At 42.7% G+C, this 18263-nt stretch overlaps 1 protein-coding gene across 1 annotated transcript in view; it reads right to left on the bottom strand.

Annotated features, from left to right (window-relative positions):
* Nucleotides 1–18040, bottom strand: part of LOC126236681 (protein takeout-like) — a 90692-nt gene extending 72652 nt beyond the window's left edge. Inside the window, exons 1-2 of the mRNA XM_049946170.1 lie at nucleotides 17889–18040; nucleotides 12018–12110 (exon numbers count right to left, since the gene is read on the bottom strand). Of these exons, the coding sequence (XP_049802127.1) occupies nucleotides 12018–12110; nucleotides 17889–17970 (175 nt within the window). The 5' untranslated portion in view covers nucleotides 17971–18040. The remainder of the gene's footprint in view (nucleotides 1–12017; nucleotides 12111–17888) is intronic.
* Between the last annotated feature and the right edge of the window lie 223 nt (nucleotides 18041–18263).

Below are 18263 nucleotides of genomic sequence, written 5' to 3'. Positions count from 1 at the left end.
ACCAAGCGATAGCTTATTCTATTCTAGTCTATTGTAACATGGAGCCCGTTTTCGTTTACTGCCATTGCTCACTCTGGCATTGAAGACTGTGACACATTAGTTAGTTGCTTTATATAATAACTGACTATGCTGAGAGCAATTAATTAAATATATAGAATTCAGAGGCTCTCAGACATAATTTGACTGTCATTAGTAATGAATGATACGAAATTTATAAACTTTGTTTACGGTACGAATGCCCTAAACAGTGAAGATACAAGCAGTAAAAGAAAGAATGTTTATTGTTTTAATTTTTCTCTATACTGATTGTCAATGGTCTTTAGAACAGTTTAGGGTTGATAAACGTGTTCCAGAGGTATACTAATACGACGAACCTCTGTAAGAATTGTCATTATCCTACTACTGAAGAATGTGCAGATAGCCATTCCGTAGAACAGTATCCAGTTTACTTTTACTGCCCCGACTACAAGGCATGTGACATGTGAGCACGCTGAGGACTCAAATCAGATTCATGGTGGAAGTGCTGACCTTAGCTAAGGGCGACCGACACGGCGCAGTGGCTGGCGAGGCACAGGACTCGCGATCTGCAGGACGGAGTCGCCTATCCGGCCTCATGATTTACGTTTACTGCGGTTTCCCCTATATCACATAAGGCAAATACCGGGATCTGATGTAGAAAACAGCCAAACTTGAGAAATTCAGTTCTTTTTATTTAACTGATGATTAGTTTCTGGCGTCAGTTCTATGCTTGTCCTGCCAATGCTCACTAAAAATTTAGACTTAGATACAAGTATGCACAATTTTAACATGGTTTTCGTGCTGTAACAGGAACGCAATTTTTTCTGTCTGGATGATTTGAGAATGGGTTTCTATACCCAAAAACGATCACTGAATTTCACAACTTGGGCTGTTTTCTACATCGAAATGGTTAACACAAATTGCTGTTCTGTTATGAACCCAGCAAGCTGGAAATACAAAAATGTCGGGAGGGTTCCTTTCAAGAGAACATGAGGTATTTTCTTCCTTCCTCCTAAGACAGATAGATTTTGATTGCTTTAGTAGTGTGTATGGCATGTTTGCGTATAAGACTGTGTCTTTAATGAGAACTAAAAGAATTGGTGCTCTTTGGTTGAGGTCGCTGACTTGCATTTCACATGTGGTTTGTAAGAAGCAGAAACAAAGAAGAAACGGGTGTTCGAAGATCTGTTTCCTGTGAGACTCTTAGAACATGTTTTCGTGTTTCGAGTGCTTTCTGATCATCTTGGCGGAGAATGATTCTGAGATTACCTGGACGTGAACTTGGTAGTCTTCGCTGAGTTCGAAATGTTTCTTTTCAAGAGACATTGAAAGGCAATCCTGATATCAACAAATGTTTCATAGTCTAGATGCTAAGTTCTTTCCACAGCAACTTCAAGTGAAAAAATACACGTGCTCATTACTCTTCAATAAAACTCATACAGAACAGTAACGTTGAAACTTCCTGGCAGTGTCGAGTCTCGGTCCGGCACATAGTTTTAATCTGCCAGGAAGTTTCATATCAGCGCACACTCCACTGCAGAGTGAAAATCTTATTCTGGAAACATCCCCCAGGGCTGTGGCTATGTCTCCGCAGTATCCTTTCTTTCAGAAGTGCTAGTTCTGCAAGTTTCGCAGGAGAGCTTCTGTAAAGTTTGGAAAGTAGGAGATGAGGTACTGGCAGAAGTGAAGCTGTGAGGACGAGGCATGAGTCGTGCTTGGGTAGCTCAGATGGTGGACCACTTGCCCGCGAAAGGCAATGGTACCGAGTTCGAGTCTCGGTCTGGAACACAATCTGCCAGGAAGTTTCATATCAGCGCACAATCCGCTGCAGAGTGAAAATCTCATTCTGGTAACAATAACGTTACTGAACCTAAAATTTTACTAAATACTTTGATTCAAACAAATGAAGCTAGCTTTATGAGGCTATTCCTTGACGGCCCGTTGTAAACAGGAAATATCGCATAAATAGAAAAGTGCTATTAAAGAGTAGGATAATCTGCAGCTGATCAACACATAGTGCTGAAAGTGGAAGGTGACCGCCGACGTAACCAGACGTAATAATCATAAGTAAGAGAACTCACCCGACTTCATTAATGGCGAACAATTACTGCAATCAGTCTCAGCCTTCAAACAATTTAGGTTATCCACCCACATGGGGCTATTGATGATGGAGCGACCACGTTAAGATAGCTATGGAATGCAGATGCCATAGTAAGATATATTACAACAATGATAAAGAATTGGGTGCACGAAGGAGGCGGTGCACGAGGCTCTGATCCGTCCTTCTTCCCTGTGTTGATAACCACTGTGGGACGCTCCAGAAATCGTACACTACTGGCCATTAAAATTGCTACACCACGAAGATGACGTGCTACAGACGCGAAATTTAACCTACACGAAGAAGATGCTGTGATATGAAAATGATTAGCTTTTCAGAACATTCACACAAGGTTGGCGCCGGTGGCGACACCTAGAACGTGCTGACATGCGGAAAGTTTCCAACCGATTTCTCATACACAAACAGCAGTTGACCGGCGTTGCCTGGTGAAACGTTGTTGTGATGCATTGTGTAAGGAGGAGAAATGTGTACCATCACGTTTCCGACTTTGATAAAGGTCGGATTGTAGCCTATCGCGATTGCGGTTTCTCGTATCTAAACATTGCTGCTCGCGTTGGTCGAGATCCAGTGACTGTTAGCAGAATATGGAATCGGTGGGTTCAGGAGGGTAATACGGAACGCCGTGCTGGATCCCAACGACCTCGTATCACTAGCAGCCGAGATGACAGGCATCTTATCCGCATGGCTGTAACGGATCGTGCACTACGTCTCGATCTCTGAGTCAACAGATGGGGACGTTTGCAAGACAACAACCATCTGCACGAACAGTTCGACGACGTTTGCAGCAGCATGCACTATCAGCTCGGAGACCATGGCTGCGGTTACCCTTGACGCTGCATCACAGACAGGAAATCCTGCGATGGCGTACTCAACGACGAACCTGGGTGCACGAATGGCAAAACGTCATTTTTTCGGATGAATCCAGGTTCTGTTTACAGCATCATGATTGTCTCATCCGTGTTTGACGACATCGCGGTGAAAGCACATTGGAAGCATGTATTCGTCAGCGACATACTGGCGTATCACCCGGCGTGATGGTATGGGGTGTCATTGGTTACACGTCTCGGTCACCTCTTGTTCGCATTGACGGCACTCTGAACAGTGGACGTTACATTTCAGATGTGTTACGACCCGTGGCTCTACCCTTCATTCGATCCCTGCGAAACCCTACATTTCAGCAGGATAATGCACGACGGCATGTGGCAGGTACTGTACGGGCCTTTCTGGATACAGAAAATGTACGACTGCTGCCCTGGCCAGCACATTCTCCAGATCTCTCACCAACTGAAAACGTCTGGTCAATGGTGGCCGAGCAACTGGCTCGTCACAATACGCCAGTCACTACTCTTGATGAACTGTGGCATCGTGTTGAAGCTGCATGGGCAGCTGTATCTGTACACGCCATCCAAGCTCTGTTTGACTCAATGCCCAGGCGTATCAAGGCCGTTATTAGGGCCAGAGGTGGTTGCCCTGGTAACTGATTTCTCAGGATCTATGAACCCTAATTGCGTGAAAATGTAACCACATGTCATTTCTAGTATAATATAATTGTCCAATGAATACCCGTTTATCATCTGCATTTCTTCTTGGTGTAGCAACTTTAATGGCCAGTAGTGTATTAACGGAAGAGGTGGCTGCGATGCGAACAACACGATTCGTCCCATGCTGACTGAACCATGCAAGAACGCCACAGAAATGCTCATTAAACTATATAAGTCGGTAGCAGAAAGAAACTGTGCCCGACCGAAAGACTTACTGTTGAATTTCCGAGAGTCGACCTTCTAAGAGGAAACGAGCTTTTGCTGTTGAGAACTTCCATCGTAATAAAGTAAAGTCATGTGGCAAGGCTAACTGGAAGGCGCCAAGGAACAGGTTCAGCCACCGAACTGGGAAGGTTTTCCTATCCTTCGTGCACACTGGCACTTCTCCTTCACAAAGTGTGTGAGTCGTGTGTATATGGTAAGTTTAGGTGTATGTGATGTGTGTGTGTGTGTGTGTGTGTGTGTGCACCAAGGGGCCGCCGACCTTAACGTCCCCATCCGAAGGACGAATGATATAGTCAGCAGCATCACTGTATGACACAATGCAAAGAGGTTTAAAATTTAATTTGGCACAAAGACTGGCGATGAAGGGATTGCACCGTCACCGCTCCTCCCCTTTGTCGTAAAGGCAGGGAAAGCAGCGAACAGCACGTGTCGCACCCAGCCAGTTACCCATCCAATTGCTGACCTTGCCCAACTTTGCTTAATGGGGCACCATATTGAAATTGCCCAAAAAATTCAAATTTTCAATTTATTTTTTATTTATTAGTAGAACTCATGGAAAATAAGTTCCCAAAGTTTCAAGTATGAAATCGCATCCGAAGTCCTGAAAAATAATTAAATATGTAACGCGACCTTCCATTGACACTTTTTAAAGCAATATTTCAATACTAGCTAGGTGAACAACGATTCCCTGCATTCCTTCCGAGTGAACGTGCACGAGATACATTCTACTCTTTGGTTTTATGCATCATCTGTGATTCTGTTCCGCATCTTAGAAACAAATATGTCTCTCAATTCACGCCTATGGAAACGATGCCCTAGAAACAGATTTTCATCTGCTACAGTTATCAGAATTGCAACTTATGATGTAGTTATTGTATTTAATGATGGGTACCTCGGGAGGATGAAGGTATTAGAGAGAACTGGCTTTAAGAGAGGAAGTTTCACTCAAGACGTTTGAGAAAGTAAATTTACGGCGCGTCAGTTGAAGGCCGGGTAAAGGAAAGAAGCCAGAACTCAAGAAACCAGAAGAGACACCTTGAAAGGCAAGAGGACCCTGAGTACAAATATAGGGTCTTCTGAAGAGGTCACATATGAAAAAGCGTTAGGTAGAACTTTAAGTTACGTTTCCTGAAAATTTATTCTGCAGTTTATGTACCTTTCTCTCAGAATCTATGAAGCCTAGAATTCGAAATTTTGTACATTCATTTCCATAAACACAATAAATGCTGTCTCAAGAGTAAATTTTGAAAATCTTAGAGTAAGCTGAATGCGCGGAAAAGTGCTTAGCATTTTGTATGAATTTTATTTTATACCTTCAAAATTTTAATTAAATATTATTAAAACTCTCCTATTCGATATGTTCAAAGAACCTCTTGAGAGAAGCTTACTATATGCAAAGAGATTAAACAGAGAAAATTTTATAGAAATCTCACCAATAGTTTCTGCGAAAAAAAAATTTAAATTACATAAAAAGTTAAGTATATATAAGTCGAGGAACTTAACAGTAAATTTGTTAATTTTATGCAGAGCACGGTACAAAATTTCATTGCCGTATCTTCAAAATCGTGGATTTGATGCATTTTTACAATAGTTTTGTTATTTATGAACGTTCCCCCTTAACTTCGGTGATCTGGCGAAAACTGTTGTGTTCAGCGAGGCAAGGCCATTGGCTACATCTGTTATAATGATAATGAAAGACTTTTTCCAGCGTACCACCCGCGAAAGGAATGAGGCCTAATTATACGTCATGGAATAACATGAAAAGTACTGGTAATGGAAGTATCCTTGAACATTTTCCCGACCAGTGACGCCAAAACCCGGAGATACAGCTCGAAATATTTGTATAAAAATTTCGTGAATTTCCTGCATGTTACTCATTATTGTGTATCTGACATGATCTTGTATCATTAACTTTTTTTTTTTACCGCAGTATGTAATTATGCGTTTCCAGAAAATGAGAACAGCTTACGCGGTTCTAACGGTTTCGTAGCTGCAGTTACTCGCTGTGTTGTTATACCTCATTACAGGGGTCTGATACGAAATATAAGTAACACGAGTGACCTGGTGGTTGCGACACGTATTTTTGCACTGTCTGCTGCCTCGGCTATCTGTGGCGGCAACCTCAACGAAAGAAAGTGAGTGCTTAATGGGCGACGCAAGGCATTGTGTGGCGGGCGCCTGCGGTTTGCGGTGTAACGGTTTCTTCCGCTCCGCCTCCTCCACTCTGTCCGTCTCCCTCTCTCTCTCTCTCTCTCTCATTCTGTCTTTGCCTCAGCCTGTTGCTCCAGACAGCCTGCCTGTTTTCTCTGCCCCGCCTCTGCCAGCGGCCTGCCTGACCCACTCACCCACAGCCTTACAAGTGGCGTCGCCACTGGGAAACGAAGTTCAGTCCAGCCCATCCTGCACAAAGACAGAAAACTCCAGTCTACTGGACTTCGCGTCTATATTTTAAATTACGTCTGAATGCCTCCCTTCAGAGGACGGTAGAATGTCAGTTATACTTTTTTGAGATCATACGTGTCTCTCTAATACATCCAGTATTAACGAAACGACATCTCCGTAACGCAACATAAATTAGTAGGCATATTTGAACGTGACGATTTTGTATGATTGATGTCGAATGAGATGGCGGACTTCTGGAAGAGTTTCCGCTATCATTCGCGGCGATGTTCATTTCTGCCACATTTAGTGATCTCTGTTACTTGGGACAAAAGTCAAATACATGTTAATGGCATAGTCCAATACGCACGAAACGGGTTACATACGTAGGCAAGTGTCTCGGTTGTAGTCAGCGTCTGTTCTCCGTCGGATCATATTTTGCAGTTTCCCCAGAACCACTTAACGAGCATGTCAGTGTGGTTCCAATCAGAGCCGATTTCCTGTCGTATTCTTCGCCAGTTGCGATTTTCGCGGGTTTTTTATGACCTCACTGTTTGTGGATTTACGGAACATGGAAGGACAATGCGACACCCCACATGTCCAGAACTGCTACAGAGTGGCTACAGGAACACTCTTCTGAATTTAAACACTTCCGTTGGCCGCCAAACTCCACAGACATGAACATTATTGAGTATATCTGGAATGCCTTGCAAAGTGCTGTTGAGAAATCTCCACCCGCTCGTACTCTTACGGATTCATGGACAGCCCTACCGGATTCATAGTGTCAATTCCCTCCAGCACTACTTCAGACATTACTCGAATGCACGCCACGCCGTGCTGCGGCACTTCGGCGTGCCCGCAGGGGCCCTACACGATATTAGACAGGTGCACCAGCTTCTTTGGCTCTTCAGTGTAGTATTCGCCTAGTATGACTCTGCAGTAGGCTGCAGCCTCATGGATCAAAAGACAAACGGTACCTGTCAAGTTGCGAGTCGAGTCCATAAATCTTTCTAGAAATTTCACCCCACGCCCCCTCCAACCGCTATGAATCAGATAGCTGTATCATAGAGCAACCACAATGGGGGGGGGGGGGGTAATCTTTTGAAAGACCAGAAAAACGTGTGGTTCCTGAAGAGAGGCAGCACCCATTTCAGTACTTTCAGGGGTAACAGTCTGGATGATTGACTGATCTGGTCTTGTAACATAACCAAAGCGGCCTTGCTGTTCTGGTACTGCGAACGGCTGAAAGCAAGGGGCAGCTGGAGCTGCAATTTTTCCCGAGGGCGTATAGCTTCACTGTATGGTTAAATGAAGGTGGAATTCTTTTGGGTAAAATAACTCCGGAAGTACAATAGGCCCCCATTCGGATCTCCGGGAGGCAGCTACTGAAAAGGATGTCGTTATCAGGAGAAACAAAACTCGTTCAACTGATCGGAGCGTGAAATGTCAGATCCCTCAACCGGGCAGGCAGCTTAGAAAATTTAAAAAGGGAAATGCATAGGTTTAAGCTAAATATAGTGGGAGGCAGTGAAGTTCGGTGGCAGAAGGGACAGGACTTCTGTTCAGGTGAATACAGGATCACAAATACAAAAACAAATAGGGATAATGCAAAAGTAGGTTTAATAATGAATAAAAAAAATAGGAACAGGATAAGTATTGTGGAGAGCGTATTGAACGCATTATTGTAGTCAAGATAGACACGAAGCATTTAGCTAACACAGCAGTACAGGTTTATATATCCAACAGCTCCGCAGATGATTAAGAGATGGAGAAATGTATCATGAGATAAAAGAAATTATTCAGATAGTTAAGGGAGAGGAAAATTTGGTAGTCATGGGGACCAGAATTCAACAATAATAAAAGGAAGAGAATAGAAAATAGTTGATGAATATGGACAGGGAGAAAGGAATGAAAGAGAATGCCGCATGACAGAATTCTGCACAGAGCATAATTTAATCATAGCTAACACTTGGTTTAAGAATCATGAAAGAAGGGTGTATACGTGGAAGGCACGTGGATTTACCGGCAAATCTTACTTTGATTAGAAAATGGTAAGGCAGAGATTTAGGAACTAGATTTTAAATTGTAAGACATTTCCAGGGCACATGTGGAATCTGACCAGAATTTATTGGTTATGAACTGTAGATTAAAACTGAAGAAACTGCAAAAAAGGAGGAATTTAAGGAGCTGGGACCTGGATAACCTGAAAGAACAGGAGTTTGTGGAGAGTTTCAGAGAGAGGATTAGGGGACAAGTAACAAGAACAGAATAAAGGAGTACGGTAGAAGAAGAATGGGTAGCTTTGAGAGTGATAGCAGCAGAGGATCAAGTAGGTGAAAAAGGCGAGGGCTAGTAGAAATCCCTGAGCAACACAAGAGATATTGAATTTAATTGATGACAGGAGAAAATATAAAACCACAGTAAATGAAGCAGGCAAAAGGGAATACAAACGTCTAAAACATGAAATCGACAGGAACTGCAAAATGGCTAAGCAGGGATGGCTAGAGGACGAACGTAAAGATTTAGAAGCATATATTACTAGGGGAAAGACAGATGCTGCCTACAGGAAAATTAAAGAGACCTTTGGAGAAAAGAGAACCACCTGTATAAATATCGACGGCTCAGATGGAAAACCAGTCCTAAGCAAAGAATGGAAAGCTGAAATGTGGAAGTAATATACAGAGGGTCCATACAAGGGCGATGTTCTTGAAGACAATAGTATGGAAACGTAAGAGGACGTAAGTGAAGATGAAATGGGAGATATGACACTGCGTGAAGAATTTGACAGAGCACTGAAAGACCTACGCCGAAATAAGGCTCCGGACGCATGCAACATTCCGTTAGAACTACTGATAGCATTGGGAGAGCCAGTATTGACAAAACTTTCCCGTCTGGTTAGGAAGATTTATGAAGCAGGTATAAGAAATACCCTCAGGCTTCAGGAAGAATATAATAATTCCAATTCCAAAGACATCAGGCGCTGACAGGTTGAAAATTGCCGAACTATCGGTTTAAAAAGTCAAGGTTGCAAAATAATAACACGAATTATTTACAGAAGAATGGAAAAACATGCAGAAGCCGACCTCGGGGAAGATCAGTTTGGATTACGGAGAAATGCAGGAACACGCGAGGCAATACTGACCCGATGACTTCTCATAGAAGATAGGTTATGGAAAGGCAAACCTACGTTTATATCATTTCTAGACTTAGAGAAAGCTTTTGACAGTGTTGACTGGATAACTCTGTTTTAAATTCTAAAGGCGGCAGCGGTAAAGTACAGAGAGAGAAAGGCTGTTTACAATTTGTACAGAACGAGATGATAGTTGTAAGAATCGAAGGGCACGAAAGAGAAGCAGTAGTTGAGAGGAGAGTGATTTTATTCAATCTGTATATGGATCAAGAAGTAAAGGAAACAAAAGGAAAATTTGGATTAGGAATTGGCGTCCATGGAGAAGAAATGAAAAGTCTGAGGTTTGCCGATGGCATTGTAATTCTGTCAGAGACAGCAATTGACTTCGAAGAACAATCGAATGGAATGGACAGTATCTTGAAAGGAGGATATAAGATGAACATTAACAAAAGCAAAACGACGATAATGGAATGTAGTCGAATTAAATCGTGTGATGCTGAGAGAATTAGATTAGGAAATGAGACTCTTAAAGTAGTAGATGAGTTTGCTATTTGGACAGCGAAATAACTGATGCTGGCCAAAGTAGAGAGTATATAAAATGTAGACTGGCAATGCCAAGAAAAGCATTTCCGAAGAAGAGAAATTTGTTAACATCGAGTATAGATTTAAGAGTTAGATAGTCTTTTCTGAAAGTGACTGGAGGGTAGCCATGTATGGAAGTGAAACATGGACGATAAACAGTTTCGAGTAGAAGAGAATAGAAACTTTTGAAATGTGGTGCTGCAAAAGAATGCTGAAGAGTAGATGGGTAGGTCACGTAACTAATGAGGAAATACTGAATAGAATTGGAGATAAAAGAAATTTGTGTCACAATCTGACTAGAAAAAGGGGCGGTTGGTGGGAAATATTCTGAGACTTCAAAGAATCCCCAATTTAGTACTGTAGAGAAGTTTGGGAGGGGGAGGGGGGGTAAAAATCGTAGAGGGAAACCAAGAGATGAATATACTAAGCAGATTCAGAAGGATGTAGGTTGTAGTAGTTACTGGGAGATGAAGAGGCTTGCACAGGATAGTGTAGCATGGAGAGCAGCATCAGACCAGTCTTTGGACTGAAGAGCACAACAACATCCTAAAAAGCGAGCAATCCTTAATTTTTATACAGACTGGGCAAAACAAGTTTGGCTCGGAAAAAGAAATTCATGCACCTTACGATAAGCAAACCAACCTATATCAACCGCACATTGTGCCACTTTTATTCCTTTTGTTTTGTGTTCTAGACAACAGTAAAGTTGTGTTAATCTTATTAGAAAACTGGAGTTCAATACTGTAATGAGTTGTTTGATGGCGCATTTGAGACACATGTTTCATACCGCACAGAACAGATGAATTCGTAGGGATATGACACAAGGTGAAAAGGTTGTTTAATTGATTCCTAATGTTTATACCAATGTTACAGAGGATTTTTGAGATACTCACCAATACATGCAGCGATGCCTCCTGAAGTAGGGGCGTTTAATCAAACTAAACTGAAAAGATACAGCAATTACCTTTATCTTCCGTGACAGAGGATTCTGCGTTTCATATTCTTTTCTCGCTGGAACTGTTACAGCTACTGTTAAGTGTTTGTACATTGATTCAGTAGAAATGAAATTTAAACCTACTCTGGTTATTATGACCTGAATTTCCAGTATTTTTTATCTCACTTTAACCAAACGCCGCCATGTTTTCCCAACAAAATTTCGGTCAAATCGCTCCACAAATTGATGCAGTGTTAATTATAAGTGTTTTTCTGCGCTTCGACATTGACTATGTACAACGCTTAAAAATCGTATATTGTCTAAAATCTAACGTAACTTATGGATTCTCCTACTTATATCGATTTGCAATTTTTTTCTCGCGGCGTGTCCTTGTCCCAGGTAACCGTGTGAGCGAAAGCTCTCGAAATCACCTAGTGTATTTGTTCGAGCCCTTTCCAGAGATACCGCATTTACAAACGGACACAGTGGAACTCGCCTGTCATTACCGCATTCTGTAGCTAGAGATATTTGTGAAAAACTCTCATAAATGGAACTCGTGAGAAAATATTTTTCCCTCCACGATGCCGGTAATGTAACGGCCGTCAAGGCCAATGGCACCATTAAAATGGGAAGAGTAGCCGAAATTGTATTTGCACAATTGAAGTGACTATCGACGGTTAGCTCTCAAGTAAGTACACGATACAGCAAATTTATATCGTAGCAGTTGTTGAAACTAAGCTAGCGGATTCCGTATCTAGATAAGTATCAGCTCACTTTTACGTCAAGTAAATTCCACTTTTTAGAAGAAGCGTTCCACAAATGAAGTAAGTCTAGAAAGTTTCTTCTAAAAAGTAGAACTTATTTTATATAAAAGTGAAAGTAGATTTCCACGTTATTTCATAGTTTCTAAAATGCGCAAGTAACGCGAAAGACACAATTTTCAATAAGTATTGCGATGTATAATGAAGTTATTTAGAATCCTTGGAAACCAAAAGGAAATGACATTTCAGCGTGTTAGCGGATTTCGTGGTGTTATGTAGCGTAATAGAGAGCCTAGCAACTACGTGAAAACCACTAATGAGTACTCACCGTCTTTTGCTTTGCGTATGTTCTTGACTAGTTTATCCTTGATGCACAAGTTAAGGTCTGGGTCGTTTCTGCCACATACTTCAATCCAGTCGGCTGAAACAGAAATGGGTTTTGGTCAGTACAGGGTCGAACTGTACATTAAGTAAGCATTCTGGCGTGACAGCTATTTCTGCTTTATTATGGATGGAAGATGCTGGAACACTGAAGGAAGAATTTTCATGGTGACGTGTTTCATTGGGAAGGTGTCTCGCTGGTACGTTGGAAACAAGAAACGAGGAAGTTAGTTGTATCTCTTACCGTGGCAATCTGAGCGTTCCTACCAGGGAGAAGGTCTTCTTCATAAACAATGCTCTTAATGACCTGACCCAACCTCGGGTGGAGGTCACTGGACTCTGTCCAAGCAGGGAAAGCTGTTTACTAGTTGGGCTTCCGGTGCCTAAATGTTCTTGTGGATAAAGAGATTTGTAAAGGACGTCTTGGCAGTACGAACACGAAGCAAATGATTACTATGGTACACAGGTATTGGGGGCAAATGGTGGGGAAAAAGTGTTAAACAAGTAATCCATTTGCAAAGACATAACTGACACTAATTTAGTTACAGGTCACTCAGCTAATGACAGTTTTTGAAAAATACAAATTTTTATCTTCTAACATGACACCAGTCGTCCGAAGAGTGGCCAAGGCTTGCGAGATATACACTACTGGCCATTAAAATTGCTACACCAAGAAGAAATGCAGATGATAAACAGGTATTCATTGGACAAATATATTATAGTAGAACTGACATGTGATCACATTTTCATGCAATTTGGGTGCATAGATCCTGAGAAATCAGTACCCAGAACAACCACCTCTGGTCGTAATAACGGCCTTGATACGCCTGAGCATTGAGTCAAACAGATCTTGGATGGTGTGTACAGGTACAGCTGCCCATGCAGCTTCAACACAATACCACCCTTCATCAAGAGTAGTGACTGGCGTATTGTGACGAGCCAGTTGCTCGGCCACCATTGACCAGACGTTTTCAATTGGTGAGAGATCTGGAGAATGTGCTGGCCAGGGCAGCAGTCGAACATTTTCTGTATCCAGAAAGCCCCGTGCAAGACCTGCAACATGCGGTCGTGCTATATCCTGCTGAAATGTAGGGTTTCGCAGGGATCGAATGAAGGGTAGAGCCACGGGTCGTAACACATCTGAAATGTAACGTCGACTGTTAAAAGTGCCGTCAGTGCGAACAAGAGGTGACCGAGACGTGTAACCAATGGCACCCCATACCATCACGCCGGGTTATACGCCAGTATGTCGCTGACGAATACACGCTTCCAATGTGCGTTCACCGCGATGTCGCCAAACACGGATGCGACCATCATGATACTGTAAACAGAACCTGGACTCATCCGAAAAAATGACGTTTTGCAATTCGTGCACCCAGGTTCGTCGTTGAGTACACCATCGCAGGCGCTCCTGTCTGTGATGCAGCCATGGTCTCCGAGCTGATAGTGCATGCTGCTGCAAACGTCGTCGAACTGTTCGTGCAGATGGTTGTTGTCTTGCAAACGTCCCCGTCTGTTGACTCAGGAATCGAGACGTGGCTGCACGATCCTTTACAGCCATACGGATAAGATGCCTGTCATCTCGACTGTTAGTGATACGAGACCGTCGGGATCCAGCACGGCGTTCCGTATTACCCTCCTGAACCCATCGATTCCGTATTCTGATAACAGTAATATGATCTCGACGAACGCTAGCAGCAAAGTCACGATACGATAAACCGCAATCGCGATAGGCTGCAATCCGACCTTTATCAAAGTCGGAAACGTGATGGTACGCATTTCTCCTCCTTACACGAGGCATCACAAAACGTTTCACCAGGCAACGAAGGTGAACTGCTGTTTGTGTATGAGAAATCGGTTGGAAACTTTCCTCATGTGAGTACGTTGTAGGTGTCCCCACCGGCGCCAACCTTGTGTGAATGCTCTGAAAAGCTAATCATTTGCATATCACAGCATCTTCTTCCTGTCCGTTAAATTTCGCGTCTGTAGCATGACATCTTCGTGGTGTAGGAATTTTAATGGCCGGTAGTGTATGTCAAACAAGAACAGAAGTTATAATTTTTGAAATTTACTTAGAATACCTGGTAGACTCCATTGTATTAAACGTCCGTCCAAGTAAAGCTATAAAGGTCATCATGGCCTGTTATGAATTCATCATGGACAGTAGATATAAAATTGTGTATTGTGGAAATTTAGGTCAGACAAAACAGGCGAAGTCTTAAAAAAAAGTTATAATTGTAGATGTATAAGCGAACTGCGATAGATTAATCCGTCATTGAAAGATCAGTTTATTGTATGCTTTAAGGTATTACGTTACCTTTAAGCAAGATCGTCTAGATTTTATCGTAACGGTGAAGATTTAGTGACAGCTGTGTGTTATCTAAATGATGTTGATTGTTCATGATGTGATAAGTGGTGCAAGTAACTGATTGTAGTGGCTGAGAAAAGGAAAATGTCTTATCACGGCTAAGTGAACTAAACGAAAAGAGATGTAGGTAGTGCTCGACTGAGCTTGTAAAAGTGATGAGTAAATATTCTAGAGCAAAACTTTGCTATCTGCCGGAAACCAAAAACCAGAAATACTGATAGGAATAAGAGAAGGTCTGGAGGACAGCTCCATACTTTTCCTGTGATTCGTTCATGTAGTACGATATATTGTATCTGACAACATCACTGAACATTCGTCAGGTAGTATAAGGCAACAACAAATGAGAATAGTTTGCTGTATTTATTTTCCAAGGCGAAAGAAATGTTGATGGAGAAGCGCAAGTTGAGTCCCAAGAAACGAAGACGCCACCACTTTAAGAAACCGCAATGGAAAGCGAAAGGTGTCAGATGGAACCAGTATAATGAATGCATTCCAGGACGAGACGTTCGCGCGTTTGCCAAGTCGAGCAGCCTGGTTTTATTTCGGGAATATTTAGTAAAATGCATGTGAAGAGGGCAATGCACGACGGCACTAGGGAATGGAGAAGTTTGCACTCTTAGCTTAATAGAGCGTCGATGGGGAAAATATTGGGACAAAAAAGAGTGGCGCAATGAATCCTATCACATCAACAAATAGTGCTTGAGGTAGTTCAAGGATGGTGAAGAACACAAATGAAAACTATAAGTGAGTAACCTCCAGTCATAGACGTTTGCGTGTTCTCGATGTATAAAGTCTTTTGGCGTAAAGCTGTAGTTAGTTCCTTCTGCAAAAGGTTAGTAGTGGAAGGCAGAACGAATTGAAACTATAGAATAAAGTCATGCAAACCCTGGATGAGAGAAACTAGCTCAGATCTCTGTAGCAGTAAATATCGAATCTGTTCGTGACATAGTTGTCATAACTAAAACGCCCGCAGAAATGCCATCTGTCCACGATCTTCGCGAATAATGTAATCGAATACTTGTAGCAAGACTCTCGAAACGTTCAATACTCATAAATCATGGTACTTTACTTAACTAAAGTAACCTCGACGATATCCGCTTTCTTGGATGGTGTCCGTAAACAGTAACTCATATTGGTGCTCGACTGATAGTCAGAATTTTTGTGGTGGACAGTGCATTCGACATAAGTATCAATACTGTAGAAGAAGACATCAGGGTATCCACTTAACAGATTGAGCTTACAACTAAAAGGTCAAGGAACTACATACAGCGAAGGGGTTCTTGATTATGCCTCAACAGTATCGTATGGCTTTATGAAGTAACATAATTAGAAGAGAGACACCACGAATGTCGAAGACAGCAGTCCGTCTGGCGTGTCCAAAGGTTATTTACATAATTTAAGATTCATACTTTCACTATTTACTTTGCAGGAGATAAAGACTCTCCAGGCAAGGAATACCACATATCAGCGTAAAACTGCTTATTTGGGTGTAGAAAGCATTTTAAAGAGGTATTTTAGCGGTTGGGTCCATAAAGGTGAATTGATTTCCACTAATGATAAAACATCTCTTCGTGACCAATCAGTGACACATATGAAAACTATACGATGCACCTGGGCAATCTGTGGTATCAATGAAAATTTTGTTTCTAGGTAAGTGAATTCAAATCTGGTGATGTCAACAGAGGATGGCACTTACCGGTCATCAGGATGGTGCCTTGACCATTGAAATAATACAACAAACTCATAGTACGGTCATACAAGGCCACCACACAACAATTCATCCGACTTGGGTTCCGCAAACGTATCATTTCACAGGATATATTATAACTTGCGTTAAACATTGCAGTTGAGAGAGCACTTTGGAGAATTGATACCGTAAGTGGAGACTATCGACCAAAATCGAAGAATGTAGACTTTTTCAGCATCATCTGATAACCTTATTTGCAACTCAGATTATTAATGAATGGTACGGGGGCGCGCTGGAAACTAATTCCAACGATTTTTTATGTGAAAACTCTTAAAGCTTTTTAAATAAAACAAACTTTATTAGCATTCTGCATCTTTGTTCTTCACGTCTACATGTTTCTTTCTCAACATAGTTACATGGCGACGAATACATTTCTCCCAACGAGAGGCCAGTTTGTTGATACCGTCACTGTAGAATGTTTGACGTTGTAGAGAGAGCCAGAACCTCACCTCAACTTGCGCCGCTCCGTCATTATCAAAGTGAAGTCCTCGAAGGTGTTACCTAAGTTTTGGAAAGCATTGAAAATCGGATGGAGCCTAGTGGGGACTGTATGGAAGATGATCGATGACGATGAACCCAAGGCATCGGATTGTTGCAGCTGTCGTATGTGGTCTGGCATTGTCATGCTGAAGGATAGGTTGCTCCACGTGTGGACGAACTCTTCGAATACGAAACTCGATTACAGCACGCTGTTTCTCACGCACCGACAATGTTACACAACGCCATGTTATACGTTACAATGCGGAGCACATTAACGGCAGATGGTTATAAATATGTAGACTTGAAGAATAAACAAAAAATGGTTCAAATGGCTCTAAGCACTATGGGACTTAACATCTGAGGTCATCGGTCCCCTAGACTTAGAACTACTTAAACCTAAGTAACCTAAGGACATCACACACATCCATGCCCGAGGCCGAATTCGAACCTGCGACCGTAGCAGCAGCGCGGTTGCGGACTGGAGCACCTAGAACCGCTCGGCCACAGCGGCCGGCGAAGAATAAACATGTAGATTGTAGAATGTTAATATCGTTTGTTTTATTTAAAAATCCGTAAGAGTTTTCACATAAAAAATTCGGAGGCCTGTATTTTGAACATGCTCTCAAACAAATAGACGGGAAGTGAATGCATAACCAAACAACGGTGAAAGTGGTGCCCCGAATCATTTCATAACACAGTGAAAATGTGAAGGCCGTTGGCAGCGGGAATGGCTCTAGTTTCAATGATTTGGGACTGAAGAGGTGTTACCCTTACTGATTACAGGACTAGCACCCAAAAAGGGGCTCCACATTGCACTGGCACATTCATATGGTGGACTCAGAATTGCAAGTTTAAAAACGTTAACGAAAAATGAGACCTAGACAATTTATCGGGTCACACAGTGCCCGTACAGAACTTGAACACCACGAACTAACCTGCAACTTGCTGCCTTAGAACCAGTTACCCAAATTTATGGAAATTGTGGCAGCGAGTCTTACATGCACCACTGCTTTCATTTTGGCTACCAGGCACTATGCAGTTATACGTTAAACACAATCTTCCCGTAGTGCTCCACGCTGCACAATAACGTAAACTTCAGGTAAGCAAATGCGATACTACTTGCTTAGGACGTAGAGAAACATTAAGCGAGGTCCCTGCATGTCACACCCTGTGTTCAGTCATACGCGCACGCTAACGAGACGAGACGGCAGCGTTGTACTCACGCAGACTGGAGACGGGCCCCGGCCTGTTGCGGGAGGCGGCCAGGACTGGCGCCAGCAGGCAGGCGAGCAACGCGATCCTCATGGTGCCGCGACGGGCAGCTGGTGGGCGGTGGCTTCTGGTAACACTGGCCGCGTCTCGGGCAGTCCGCAGCGAGAGTGAGTCGCGCGCCGCGCTGCCGCAGCCACTTAAATAGCAGGCGCTAGGCGGGCGGCCGACCTGCCAGGCGCGCGGAGAACAACACACAAGAAACCCCTTGCGCGCTAGGTCACATGTTCAGTCTTTAGTATGGCTCATTTGAAAGTACAGTAGAGCGTCGATTATCCGAAGTAATTGGGGGACGTGGGTGTTCGGAAAACTGGTTTGTTCGGATAATC

This window comes from Schistocerca nitens, chromosome 2 (assembly GCF_023898315.1).
Source record: "Schistocerca nitens isolate TAMUIC-IGC-003100 chromosome 2, iqSchNite1.1, whole genome shotgun sequence".
In the NCBI taxonomy this organism is placed as follows: Eukaryota; Metazoa; Arthropoda; class Insecta; order Orthoptera; family Acrididae; genus Schistocerca; species Schistocerca nitens.
This window is presented reverse-complemented; position numbering and strand designations above follow the sequence as displayed.